This window comes from Diadema antillarum, unplaced genomic scaffold, assembly GCF_040938485.1.
Source record: "Diadema antillarum isolate AM-2024a unplaced genomic scaffold, OU_Dant_1.0 seq00000791_RagTag, whole genome shotgun sequence".
NCBI lineage: Eukaryota > Metazoa > Echinodermata > Echinoidea > Diadematoida > Diadematidae > Diadema > Diadema antillarum.
In genome coordinates this window covers 1,744,354-1,759,513 of record NW_027271678.1, presented here as the reverse complement: position 1 = coordinate 1,759,513, position 15,160 = coordinate 1,744,354, and the positions used below count along the sequence as shown (strand labels likewise).

General features: G+C 38.3%; 1 protein-coding gene across 1 annotated transcript in view; it reads left to right on the top strand.

Annotated features, from left to right (window-relative positions):
• The window catches only part of LOC139739247 (recombining binding protein suppressor of hairless-like), a 33,355-nt gene extending 20,001 nt beyond the window's left edge, over positions 1-13,354 (top strand). Inside the window, exons 4-13 of the mRNA XM_071649863.1 lie at positions 1,031-1,208; positions 1,975-2,088; positions 3,662-3,827; positions 5,148-5,322; positions 6,220-6,357; positions 8,059-8,171; positions 8,966-9,106; positions 9,783-9,938; positions 11,510-11,613; positions 13,036-13,354. Coding sequence (XP_071505964.1) covers positions 1,031-1,208; positions 1,975-2,088; positions 3,662-3,827; positions 5,148-5,322; positions 6,220-6,357; positions 8,059-8,171; positions 8,966-9,106; positions 9,783-9,938; positions 11,510-11,613; positions 13,036-13,354 — 1,604 coding nt within the window. The remainder of the gene's footprint in view (positions 1-1,030; positions 1,209-1,974; positions 2,089-3,661; positions 3,828-5,147; positions 5,323-6,219; positions 6,358-8,058; positions 8,172-8,965; positions 9,107-9,782; positions 9,939-11,509; positions 11,614-13,035) is intronic.
• The last annotated feature ends 1,806 nt before the right edge of the window (positions 13,355-15,160 follow it).

Below are 15,160 nucleotides of genomic sequence, written 5' to 3'. Positions count from 1 at the left end.
CCCAGGTACATTTTGTGCACTGAAGGTAGACAGAAGACACTGTAAAGCTTGTGGAAGACCAATAATAAAGATGTTGACCTTGATTTTGATGTTTGTATAGTTTCTGTACTTGTACATCAAATTGTAGACTTTTTCTCGGACATATAGAGTCTCCTATAGTAACTTGACTCTCTTTGCCCGCAAATCAATTCAGCTGGTCATGTTGACATGGATGTTACAAACTGTAAATCCACAGATCCCTTCACATAACATTTTATATTGTTTTGTTGTTCAGGAAGATACAAAGTATATGAGATGGAACCTGATTTAAAAGGGAAATTTCCTCAAATTGATGTGAACTGAGTGAATGTGGCAACATTACTGTAGCGAAACACATCAGTGAATTTTGAGAAAAAATCAGACAATTTGTTCCAACATGGATTTTCAAAGTTTTGTTCAGCCATTGGTGGATGAGATGACTACAGCAGTGTGTGACACCACTGCAGGAAAAAAAAGTATTGAGTGTTCCACAATATTTCATTTCTTGTGAAAAGTACAAATTTCTCTGACTTCTTACTGACATACAACACATTTATGTTACGGGTAGCTTTCTTCTTCAGGCTTGCTCTCTGAAAGATATACCGGTACACATTAAAAGTCAGTTGATCTTTCATTATGCTTCAAAAATTAGAATTTGAGGAATTCTTTTTAGATTATCATTTTGTTCTGCAGTGACGTCACAAAATCATCGTTGTCAATAATCGTGATCAGTAAACTTATCAAATGTAATGGAAGAGGATAAACATTGTTCTTATGACGTTATATCATGAATATTTGAAAAAAAGGGGGCTGCCTTTGATGTTAGACTGAAAATTGCAGTCATACACTTGTACCACTCTTGTTAGTTATTTTAAAAAAAATGTTTTCTCTCCTTCTTTGCCTCTCACAAAAGTATTCTACAGTATTTTCATGAATAATTGATACGCTTTTTCTTCATTGCGTTGCAAATACCATTCAATCCTGATGTGTATTTGTCTCTCTTCATGTCCAGATTCACCAAGCATCTCGTCACATTCACAATCACTTGGTATGGTTTCCAGGACAACGGCCAGCCCTCACCATGGTAACAATGGAGCCACTTCAGTGCGAAGTCCTCCGAGCCCTACTCCCAGCTCTTCTCCCTCTCACGTGGGAGGCAATGCTATGCATCCTGAAGACCTTCCGGCAAGGTTTGTGTGTGTGCTTCACAGTCAAACTCTTCAGTCCCACACATTCATTTAGATTGATGACTTCACAGTCAAACTCCTCAGTCCCACCCATTCGTTTAGATTGATGGCTTCAGAGTCACACATTTCAGTCCCACCATTCATTTAGATTGATGGCTTCACAACGTAATTCCTCAGTCCCACAGGTTTATTTTAAGTGATACCTTCAGAATATGATTCCTCAGTCCCACATAATTCCTCATGCTTCCTTCGTGATATAGATTGGTTGGTGTACTCATAATACAAAGAAAGTTTTTATTTCTAATTTTGCCCTCAGTGATAACGTCAAATTTCTCAGAAGCATGACAAACTCTAGTTAGCTGCATTACACTCCTTTTTTTTTTCTTTTCTTTTTTTGTAGGGTAGAAATCAGAAGAATATTCAAAATTCTGCAAAAGAAAAAAAAGGGGAAAAAAAACATACCGGGTATTTCTGAATGATATAGCTTGACTTACTTCGTATTTTATGACTCGATCCATGGCATAAGGTTTCTTTGAAATCTTTCACAGTGAATTTCTTTTGAGGGGTTCTATAAAGTTTGCATGAACATTATCAAGAACAGACTTTCTTATGGGGTATTGTACATGCAAAATTCAAACAAGGAAATTTTCAGGTATTTCCTATACTTTACCTCTCATTGCTGTAATCTACGATTGCTTTAATCTGAAGCTGTGCTTATGTTATTTTTGTGTCATTCATCTGGACTTGTTTCTTTCTCTTCCCAACTCAGAGGTCAGAGGTTAACCAAAGAAGCCATGCAAAAATACTTAGAGGACCGTTGTCACCAGACAGTCGTTGTTCAACATGCCAAAGTAGCTCAAAAATCATATGGGAATGAAAAACGGTAAGTTGACATTGTAAATTCTAATGAGTATTATCAAAGTGCTCATCATAGTTATTTCATTGTAGTACCCTGCTATGAACCTTTAAAAGGTGCCAATATCCATAATGAGATTATCCCAGAAGGGCAGGCAACTCTTATGGCAATTGGATTGATAGCTTTTGCCAAAATACCTTGATTCTTTGGTCCATGGTGAGTTCCCTTAGCACAGTTTTAGGTGAGAATCCGTCATCTCTTGTAGTAGTTGACTTCTTAAAGTCCTTTGTCTGAGAGTGAATTATCACTTTGCCCAAAAAGTAAAACAAGAGAACTCTGTTATCACGAGATATTAATAATGATAATGATAATAAGGATTCCTTTACCTATTATCGCCTCTTCAGTGTTGCCACTGCTCTACTAGGGGGTCTTCACTAGCCATGTGTTGGAGCCCTGTTGTAATGAGATTATCTGGTTAATGAAAATGTTCTTCTTGTAATGAATTGGGTTAGATCTTCTTGCAGTAATAAAATATTGTTTTGTGGATGTTTGTTGTATCAGGCTTGGCCTGCATCTTTGGGACTTAAAAAAGTGATATTGTATCTCACAAACAAGGAAAATAATGTACTGATGTAACAAATTTCAACAATTTCTGCCGCATCAGCCTCCTGTTTGTCTAATCACCTCACTGATACATTCTGTCATTTAGATGAATATCTACACTGTAAATAGTTCAAGAAATATTCTAACAGTATTTTGGTCATGTGATTGAGAAGTCAGTCAGTTGGTTTAAACAGGGCGATCCAGATACAACAAATACGGTTGTAACAAAATTTTGTTTCAACAAAGTAAAAATTCTGATCCCAGAATCATCATCACTAAATTCTTCCTACTGTACAAAATCCCCTCTACACTCTAGTTGTAACAAAATTATGATGTAAGGGAAGAAGACTGCTGGTCCTGAGGTGATATGAAAGCAACTCTTTGCTGTATACAAAAGGGCAGTTGTCATGATGGTAATGACAAGAATCCAGATTGGCTGTTATATTTGAAGCTGCTGTACAGTAAGAGTTCTATCCTTATATCTTTTATGAAATGGGGCCCTGGTCCCAAGGTCTTTGTTATAATATACAAATGATGCACAGGACAGAGTGGATCAGTGAGAATTGGTTGCACAAGTTTAATTTTGGAACTGTTTAAACCCACGTTCTGATTTTACCAGACGCATGGCCATGCATTTGGATTTTACTAGACGCATGACTCAGTGTGGATCAGTAAAAATCACTGCATGACAACAGACCAATCAGATTGCAGAGATTCTAAAGCCTATTGGGAATTGAATGTACTGTAAAACATGATATATTCGCGGCATGAATTTTTCGCGAATTGGAGCCGACGGCCTTTTTTGCGGCATGAAATTTTCGCGAACTGCCATTGGCATTCAATGCATATAGTGTACACAAGAACTTTCGCGTGCATTTTAATTTCACGAACCTTGGCGCTCGCGAAATTCGCGAAATTAAAATGCACGCGAAAATTCCTCGTTTTACAGTACATCACAAAGTGTTTCCTCACATGTTTGTTGTTTGATTTTCTGCAGGTTTTTCTGTCCTCCACCATGCATTTACCTACTGGACCCAGGCTGGAAGAGGAAGAGGGAACAGGTGTTAAAGGATGGAGAGACGGAGGCTGGTAGCCAAGTGTGTGCCTTCATGGGAATAGGAAACAGTGACCAAGATATGCAGCAACTCAACCTGGAGGGCAAGGTGAGGACATCGGTGTTTGGTTTAGATGAGTGTTTGATGTAGATGAGTGTCTGGTGTAGATGAGTGTCTGATGTAAGAGTTTTGTGTGTAAAAGGGTGTTGTTTGTCGAAGAATAGGAAACAGTGACCAAGATATGCAGCAACTCAACCTGGAGGGCAAGGTGAGAGCATTGGTGTTTGGTGTAGATGAGTGTTTGGTGTAGGTGAGTGTCTGGTGTAAGAGTGTTGTGTGTAGAAGGGTGTTGTTTGTAGAAGAATAGGAAACAGTGACCAAGATATCCAGCAACTCAACCTGGAGGGCAAGATGAGGATATCGGTGTTTGGTGTAGATGAGTGTCTGGTGTAAGAGAGTGTTGTGTGTAGAAGGGTGTTGTTTTTAGAAGAATTGGAAACGGTGACCAAGATATCCAGCAACTCAACCTGGAGGGCAAGGTGAGGACATGGATGTTTGGTGTAGTTGAGTATTGGTGTAAAGAAGGGTGTTGTGTGTAGAAGGATATGTGTAGAGGAGTGTTGTGTGTATAAGTGTATTTTGTGTATTCAAGGGTGTCGTGTACATTTAGAAAGATGTTGTATGTAGATGGGTGTTGTGTGTAGAAGGGTGTTGCTTGTGTGTAGATCGGGGTTTTGTGCAGAAGGATTTAGAAGGGTAATTGAAGGGTGTTGTGTCCAAGGCACAGTAGTATGTACATGTACTGTACACAAAATCACGCAACCAACATTTCGTAGGGAACAAAAAATGTGGAGATTAAAGGTTTTCAAGAATCATTGGTCAGGAATATCTCTCTTAACCTGTTGAAGACTAATCCTGTTTATACTAAGGCAGGTGTCTATGGAAAATATGTGTTGTAGCAAAATCAGTTCATCCTCAACAGGTTAAAATGATGCTCTGAAGGTCTTCTTCTTCATTCTATTGAACAATTAATAACAAAATGCCCAGTTGATGAAAGGGAAGATAAGAAAAAACAGTGAAAGAAGAGAGGTGTGATTTTGATTGAAGTTTACATTTCACGTCATAAAGATTTATAACTTTCTTTTCTTCTTTGAGAAAACAGCTGTCTGAATAGCAACCGTTAGGCTTCAGACAGGACATAATTTTGTATATTCTGCCAGTATTTTACTTTTTACTCTTTACTCTTTTCTTTCTTCAGGCTGTTTTGATTGTATACCATTTGTGTTCTATAGTTTATACTATGACTTGAAACTGTAATGATTGTTGTTTTTAATGTGGAAATAAAATGAAGTGAAATGAAATGAACCAGTCCATCTTGACATTTTGGCTGTAATTCTATTTCTATTCTATTTTTGATTTTCCCATCAGGACTACTGTGCAGCCAAGACGCTGTACATTTCAGACTCGGACAAAAGGAAACACTTCTTCCTCACTGTCAAAATGTTCTATGGGAATGGAGACGACATCGGAGTCTTCAACAGCAAGAGGATCAAAGTCATTTCTAAGCCTTCCAAGAAGAAGCAATCCCTTAAGAATGCAGACTGTAAGTTTGTCTCTCAAAGCCATGCTTTATACGCCAAATATTTCGCAAGGGTTTTATTTTTTTGTGAAGTTGGTGAGTCAAGTGCTTTTCAGGAAATTAAAGACATGCAAAAACAATGACTCTGATCCCGATAAGAATGTGACGCAGACGTATACATTTCTCAACGATCGCGAATATAAACACTTCCAAAATCGTTGGGAAGTCCCAATTCACAAAGATTTAGACTCGCTAAATCTATGGTGTATACAGTAGTTTGAGATCTTCATCAAGATGAAATCACATCAACAAATGAAAAATATTATAATGCCATGATCTGAATTTGACATTCCTTTAAATGTACACAAATGGACTGTTGCCTAGTAATTTGGCATGTTCATTGATTGACATATTAGGATTGACTTCAGAATGTGCCTTGTAATATTATACATATTAAGAATGATGTTAGAATTGTCATGATATTACATCATACATTTTTTTTTTTATCATTGTGTACACAACTATGCATAGGGACCTGAAGACCAACTCTCATCTTCTCAAACTACACGTAGTTACTACCACATTTAGCAACTTTTCTGTGCTACTTTCTTGACTTGTCAGGGTTCCATGCACAAAACTGTGCTACTTTTACAATTAATGTTAACAAACGTATCAACGCATTTCAAACCATCAGTGATTTCTTGACTTTATTTGGCAATAGAATAGTGTTGCTATGTGTATGGTAGTTATCATTGATTGCAGAGTTACAATTAATAGTAAAGTTACTATAGTTTATGTAACAGAACCCAGGTGTCTCCCTTTCCATGGAGAATCATTTTATGGATTATTTCAGCCACTTTTTGATTTCAGTCTTTATATTCTCCTCTTCCCAAAACTGAATCCCTTGTGTGATATGACCAGTGTGCATCCAGTCTGGATCAACGGTGGCGCTGTTTAACAGACTACGATCCCAGACAGTGAGTACTCGCTACCTCCATGTGGAAGATAATAACTTCAGAGCAAGTTCACAGCAGTGGGGAGCCTTCACCATTCATCTCTGTGAGTTCAAGTCTTTTCACTTTAATTCCAATTATTTCAACTTATTTCTATTTAAATCATTTCAATTCAATTCATTTAGATTCAATTCAGTTCCATGTAATACAGTTCTTTTTTAGATCATTTTGATTCATTTCAGTTCATTTCAATTCTGTTATACTTTATTTCCATCAAGCAATGGCAATACATCTTACGAAGTATACATTTGACATACATGTATTGTGTTTAACAATTTGTTTGGTACAATATCATACAGTAAAATTACGAATATTGACTGCTTTGAGGGACATGATCAAAACTACAATCAACTTTGCTTAATTCAACTTCACATAAGTTGAATAATTGCAGTTAAAGTCTTTCCAAGTCCTCATCTCTCTATAGTCTAATGATTTTAATTCCTCACTAGTCAAATTGACCTCCCCCTCGACATATCGCGCCACAATTCGGCAATGCGTAAAGATTTTGCCGCGGAGTTTCATGACTTTTTTCATTGAAGTCTCCCGCATATATGGAAAGACAGGTTCGAGTCCCACTGGTTCCTTTTTTCCGACATGTTTGTTAATTTACAGATCAGCGATTGCGATCTTAACAAATTTAATTTGTAGAGGGAGACAAAGTGAAGAAACTTGCATCTGAACCTACACCCCTCTGAATAATATCTTTCTTTCATTTAATATGCCTTGTCCGCCTTGGACTACTTAACACAACAATGTCGGAATTTCGGAGCTTGGGTATTTGTTCCATGTTCATCGTGTCACTGCCGGCAACCAGGGAGAGCCTGGTGGTAGTGTCACTGCCCGGAAAGCAGTAGATGACAGGTTCGAGTCCCACTGATTCCTTTTTTCCGACATGTTTGTTAATTTACAGATCAACAGTTGCGATCTTAACAAATTTAATTTGTAGAGGGAGACAAAGTGAAGATACTTGCATCTGAACCAGAAATATGTCATACAGTATATAAATGATGCACAGGACAGAGTGGATCTGTGAGAACTGGATGCGCAAGTTTAACTTTGGAACTGTTTAAATGCACTAAGTTGAGTGTGACTGACAGCCATGTGTTAGGGGAGTTTAATACTTCTTGAGTCATGATAAGCTTAAAGGACAAGTTCACCTTCAAAGACATGTGGGTTGAGTGAATGCAGCAATATTAGTAGAACACATCGGTGAGAGTTTGAGCAAAATCGGACAATCCGTTAAAAAGTTATGAATTTTTAAAGTTTCTGCTCAGTCACGGCTGGATGAAAAGACTACTATAGTTTGTGATGTCACATGAGTACAACGATATAAAGAAAGAATAAAGAAAATTAAACATATTTCCATTTTTCTCACATAACAAAAGAACACCTGACTTCTCTCTTTCAAAAGGCAGGGGGAATAATATTACCCTTAACATACGTCAGTAGCAAGTCGAAGAAATGTGCATTTTATTCAAAAAGTAAAGTTTTGTGAAATTCTCTTTTTATTTTCCTTTTATAGTTGTACGCATGTGACATCATACACTGTGGTAGTCTTCTCTTCCAGCAGTGACAGATGCTTAAAATATTCATAACTTTTGAACGGATTGTCCAATTTTCCTCAAACTTTCACTGATGTGTTCTACTAATACTACTGCATTCTCTCAATCCTTATGTATATGAAGGCGGACTTGTCCTTTAAATGATGGAGATAATGAAAGCCATGTTTGTGTGATTTCTCTTCCAGTGGATGATGATGAGTCAGAGAGTGAAGAGTTCACTGTCCGTGAAGGTTACATCCACTACGGCTCCACCATCAAACTTGTGGACACCATTACTGGCATGGCCCTCCCTAGACTGGTAAGTGACCTTTGACCTAGGTCAGATTGTGTCAGAACTTTAACCTTTAATACAACACTTTGCTGAAGTTTATTTGTTACCTTTAACCTAGGTCAGATTGTGTCAGAACTTTAACATTGGACGAGTCATTTCTTTGGAGTTTATTTGTGACCTTTGACCTAGGTCAGATTATGTCAGAGCTTTAACCTTTGGAGAGCTTGTCCTACCAGCCTACTTCTTGCTAGCGTCAGCAATCTTAGACGGATTCTTATGAGGCTAACCAGCCTTTGGAACAAAATATTGGATTCAGTTGTTTGCATGATTTTTTTTTTTTTTTTAAGGAGATGTGTTTAAGCTGAGTGTTTTATTTCAGTGAAGACTTTTTGTGCCGTATAAAGTTTTCCTAACTTGTTGATTTCACAAAAATACTCGACTTGCAAAATTCACAAAGATTGAATGTGGAAGTGTGAAACATACTCCAAAATACAGTGTGTGACAAATTGTGAGAGATTTTCCTTGCTGTCTGATATCTCTTTTTTAATAGTTCTTACCTGTTTTGAACAAATTTGTCGCAGACTACTTGATGACTTGGCTGTGTTACACTCTTCCACATCTTAAGAACACTGATAGGACCCCTTCGAAAAAACAGCAATTTGCTGAAAGGGCTCCATCCCACAACTGGTAAATAAATAAATACAAAAAAAAAAAATAGTGCTTTAGTTCTTTGTTTTTCTCAAATCGGTAGATTTGTTAGAGCAGTCATTGATTCATTCAATATTTCAATTTTCTCCCCCATTTTCTCTTCTTCGATTCAGATCATCCGTAAGGTAGACAAACAGATGGCATTGTTAGATGCCGACGATCCTGTCTCTCAACTCCACAAATGTGCCTTCTACATGAAAGACACCGACAAGATGTACCTATGTCTCTCACAGGAGAGGATCATTCAGTTTCAGGTGAGCCGTGTGACACACGGTGTAACTAGAGTCTGAGACAGATGACATGGTGTAACTCTTACTGGAATCTGGGATAGGTGACACGGTGTAACTATTACTGGAGTCTAGGATGGATGACATGGTGTAACTCTTACTGGAGTCTAGGATAGATGACACGGTTAACTCTTACACGAGTCTAGGGTAGATAACACGGTGGAACTCTTACTGGAGTCTAGGACAGGTGACACAGTGTAACTCTAATACTGGAGTATAGCATAGATGACACGGTGTAACTATTATTGGAGTCTAGGATAGGTGACACAGTGTAACTATTACTGGGAGTCTAAGACATGATATGGTGTAACTACTACTGGAGTCTAGCACAGGCGATGCAGTGTAACTCTTGATACTGGAGTGTAGAACAGGTGACTTGGTGTAACTATCACTGGAGTCTAAGGCAGATAACACAGTGTAACTCTTACTAGAGTCTAGGATAGGTAAACACTGTGTAACTATTACTGGAAGTGCAGGTTGCATAGTGTTATAGAAGTGCCATTCTAAATTTGATGTGAGTTTCTTGTTATACTGAGGATGTATTGTAGGTAATGACAGTTTGCAATGCACTCTCTCCCTCATTTACTTCACCATGCAAACCTCCAAGTAACACATGACACCTAATGTGTTTATGTTGACACAGGCTACACCTTCCCCAAAAGACGCCAAGAAAGAAATCATCAACGACGGTGCCTCTTGGACAATCATTAGTACAGACCGAGCTGAGTACAAGTTTTATGAAGGCATGGGACCAGTCAAGTCTCCGGTCACTCCCGTACCACTCGTCTCTGATCTCCATGTGAGTTTCTTTTTTGTTAACATCAAACACCAAACACCAAACACCAAACACCAAACACCAAGCCTGGCTTTCAGGTAATATACAAGTTCACTCATAAATGCAGACCGAGCTGAGTACAAGTTTTATGAAGGCATGGGACCAGTCAAGTCTCCGGTCACTCCCGTACCACTCGTCTCTGATCTCCATGTGAGTTTCTTTTTTGTTAACATCAAACACCAAACACCAAACACCAAACACCAAACCTGGCTTTCAGGTAATATACAAGTTCACTCATAAATGCAGACCGAGCTGAGTACAAGTTTTATGAAGGCATGGGACCAGTCAAGTCTCCGGTCACTCCCGTATCACTCGTCTCTGATCTCCATGTGAGTTTCTTTTTTGTTAACATCAAACACCAAACACCAAACACCAAACACCAAACCTGGCTTTCAGGTAATATACAAGTTCACTCATAAATGCAGACCGAGCTGAGTACAAGTTTTATGAAGGCATGGGACCAGTGAAGTCTCCCGTCACTCCCGTACCACTCGTCTCTGATCTCCATGTGAGTTTCTTTTTTGTTAACATCAAACACCAAACACCAAACACCAAACCTGGCTTTCAGGTAATATACAAGTTCACTCATAAATACAGACCGAACTAATTACAAGTTTTATGAAGGCATGGGACCAGTCAAGTCTCCGGTCACTCCCGTACCACTCGTCTCTGATCTCCATGTGAGTTTCTCTTATCTTAACACCAAACACCAAACATGGCTTTCAGGTTATTCAAGTTCACATATAAAAGACTAACATTCCTTCTCTGGCACAGAATGAGTGACTCAAAAAATTCTGCAGACATACTTGATGGTTACAAACATTACTGTGGACATCATTTTGACCTTGATGAATACCATCTTTACCTTGATGAATACCAACTTAACCTTCATGAATGCTAACCTTATCCTGAGGGACATTAGTCTTACTTTGAAGAATTCCAACCTTACCTTGAAAGACATATTTTTTTTCCTCAATAACAATATGAATTTAATAAATACCAGTCTTACCTTGATCGAGACTAATCTTATCTTGAGGGACATTATTCTTAACTTTGGAGAATTACCTTACCTTACCTCAATGGACATCATTCTCACTTTGATGAAAACCAATCATTTAGTGCAATGTTTTATGTTAATCTTATTATTAAACAGAAATACCAAGGTTATGGTCAGTCTGGCTAAGGAAGGTGCATTATATTGTATTTTGTCATAGATATCAGTACTTTGGCAGTGATTAACAAATGATGTAATTGACAGAACTTTGGTTTGGAAGATTTTTTGTGGTTGTTTCCAAAAGATCTGAAGAAAATAGTATAGACATTGTCAGAAAACATATATGGCACATATTTAGACATGATTTGGTGCATTAGTGATGTTGAGGGTATTATGAATTAAAACAAGTTAACTTGCATTTACTGCATCCCACAGGTCTTTTGATAAATAAATATGTTTTCTACATAACTAGTAGAGATATTACAAGCCTTATGGTTTCCTGGAAAGTACCATGATGTTTTTATTTGACTCATCTTGACAGCTGAATGGTGGAGGAGACGTTGCCATGCTGGAGCTAAGAGGAGAAAACCTCACCCCAGAACTCAAAGTTTGGTTTGGATGTGTGGAGGCAGAAACTATGTACAGGTAAGGAAGGTTTGCTGGAAATGAAGAAATGAGATGTCAAACGAATGAAACTCAAATTTATTCCATCTGAAGGGGGGGGGGGGGGGGGTGGTATTTCGCAAAGCTATTCTTAAAGGACAAGTTCACCTTCATAAACATAAGGATTGAGAAAATGCAACAATGTTAGTAGAACACATCAGTGAAAGTTTGAGGAAAATTGGACAATCGATGCAAAAGTTATGAATTTTTAAAATTTTTGTGTTGGAACCGCTGGATGAGGAGACTACTACAGCTTGTGAGTCATATGCGTACAACAGTATAAAGAAAATATAAAGAAAATTTAACATATTTTCACTTTTTTTCACATAATAAAAGAGCACTTGACTTGGCTCTTTCTAAAGGCAGGGGAAATAACCTCGACATTTCGCGCGATTACTCTGCAACGCGCCATGCTCTTGCCGCGCTGCTTTATGACTTTTTTCTTTCGAGTTTCCCGCACATTTTGACACCAAATTTGTGACGCCCGGGGGTACGGTTCTGAAGTTACATAACTTTTTGTACATGCATGTGAGGCCAAAAATGGTTCAAAAATGTGATTTTGTGTACAAAGTCAATGCAAATTGAGTTTTTTCACATGGTTCATATAAATATGCTTATTTTTACTCTCAATGGCTAAAATTAATTTGTTTTAGGAGTATTATGCTTCAAAAAGTGTCTGCCACAAATTTTGTTTAAAAAATAACAAAAACAAAAGGTCGAAAAAACAAAGAAATACATAAGAAATTCAAAAAACAATAAAATAAATAAGAAATAATTTTGATACCAAATTTTTTTTTAAGTACATTTGCTAAGAATGCCACAAAGAATAATTAGACCAAAAATGAGCACTTTTGGAGCTTTATTTACTGATTTAGATCAGAGTCTGATTTCTCGCATAAATTAGCATAATTAATCAAAATGAAATAAAAGAAGACTATTTTGTAAAATTTAAATATACGATCTTGTAGATTACATCGCACACTACCATTGTGCAAATTTCCGCGGCGAACGCGCGATCCACGGCCGAGATCTTAAGGGGGGGCCCTTTAGGCCCCCCCCCCCAGTCTTTCGAGCTACCAAAATAGCCCAGTCTTTTTAGGGTTAAAAGTGTGTAGAGAAATTTCCCATTCAATTCTATATTTTTGTTCATGTTGCCTTTTATGTATTTACAGTACGGTATTTAATCAAATTTGTTTGGAACATGCAGTTACCAAAAATTGGCAGTTGCAGCCAAGTGGCATCGCTATGTTATAGAGAGGCTATATGAGGAGAAATGGTGTGCCTTAGCAAACCAGCATGATTTAATAGAAAGAAATCAAGCTGAAAGGCAGAAATCAGTCAATGAATCTAGAAACCCATCAAGCTTGCAGTGAGGTATAGTCCCATTCATTTCTTTCTGTGTAGGAACACAGACTGTCTGCTGTGTGTAGTCCCAGATATCTCAGCACTGGTTGGAGAATGGAGGTACGTCCACCGTCCCACTCAAGTCAACATCATGCTGGTCCGTCAGGATGGTATCATATACCCCACTGGGCGTGTCTTCACCTACACACCGGAGCCTTGCCCCCCGCAGCACTGCCCGGTGGCAGAAAGCGTCGTCAGGAATCGGCGTCACGACCAGGGCCTTCCCATCATGCAACCTGAGACGATGCAGGCTGTGCAGGGAGCTATGGGGGGCTCCCTGAATGGCATGATGGCGTACACTGGTGGCATGTTAGACTAGGCTTGGTGTATGAATCGGTGTACTGGACTAGTCACCTACATGCATGGTGTGCCATATCAGTGTACTCTCTGTGTAGTGACTACACAGCATAAGGTACTACACCAGTGTACTCTGCTTGTTTATAATGCAAAGTGTACTACTTCAGTGTACTTTCCAAATACTACACTGCATAGCGTATCAGTTCAGTGTGCTGCACCAGGCAGCTACACTGCTCAGGGTACCACACCAATGTACTCACCTTCTAATGGCATTAAACAGTGTACTACACCAGTGTAACAGCCTTGGAAGGTTGCAGAAACACCGAGCAAGACTCCTTCAATTCTGATGAATCTGTTAGATGAATCCCCATGGCGTTCACATGGACTCTGACTGTAAGCTGAGTCTGAAACTAGTCTCGTGTCTCGAGTTCTTGGTCCCGGATCAAGAGATCTCAATTTGGAGTCCAGTGATGGAGCAGAACCTATCAGGAGTGACTGCATGGTGTCAAAACATCTGGTGTTACACTTTACACTGTACACTCCAACAGGTGTTATCAGCCTCAAGCATGTTTCAAGTGTCAAAGATGAGAATCCTTTCAACTCTTCTTCTCTTCCAAATGATGGACACGTTCTTTCCCTTTTGTAATCTTCACTGCCAGTACACTGGAAAGATGATCTATTTTTATAAAAACTTGTAGATTTTTATTGTACTTCCTCTACAATATTGTGCAACTCAGCAAGGGGTCTTTGGCAAATTTTTGCTGAAACCTGAATGCAGCAGATTGTGAAAACCATGTGCCATCTTCACCATGTCCTGAGAATAGTCCTTTGTGAGGTATTAACCTGGACTACTATTACGAGTTTGTGACAGGTCAATGAAATGTTCAATGACTTTTGGTGTATGTGCCTTCCAAAGTCTCTCAGTGACCCTGAGGTCAAATGTCATGCATATAAAGGTCAAATGCCATGCATATATTAAAGGTCACGTGACTGCATTGTACCAATCACAGAGTAGAGTTTTGGGCCATGTTGAGTATATCTACTATATATTTATTTCGCCATGATTTGATCATCATTTATGCTCGTTTTAGATCGACAAAATGTGAAAGAGTCACATCTTGGTTTGTGTATGCCAAATTGTAAAGATTGTTACATGTTACTTTCAGCCTGTATCTTGATATATTATGTGTACATGACTTTGCTCTCCAACCCCAGATGTCTGCTATGACCTCGTACAGTCCAACCATTGGGTAGAGATGTCACATTGTTAGTTTGAGAGATCTTTCAGACGACTGAAAAATCTCTCCTGTAAATCATCCTTGTGTATCATTATTGTAGCTGTGCTTGGAGTTACACACATTTCAGAAACTCAAATTCTCCAAAAAAAAAAATCTTATTCAGATGATTAAAAAAAAAAAGAATCTGTCTCATCATCTTAATGACTTGTGATGATATCTCATAAGGTTCCTGTCCTCCGTTTGTCAATCAAGGTCTAGAATCTGATTACAATAATTGGTTTTCAGATGCAAGAAATATCTCGATTACAATCACGATTCTTCTTATAGAGATTATAGTCATGATTACAGAAGAGATTTTTCTGCCATCTGAAAGGGTGTTCAACTCATTTTTTATGAGTTACTCATGATTTCATCTGCTGTGTTTCCCTACTTGGTCCAGCAGGTAGAATATATCCCCTGATTCTAGAGTGATTAGAACATGTGATGCTGTAGCAGTCAATAACACTGTAGCAGTCAATATAATATTGTATGTTGCCCCGTTGGGATTGGGGTGTTACTCCCTCTGTTTTCACAATGTCTCAATATTTCAG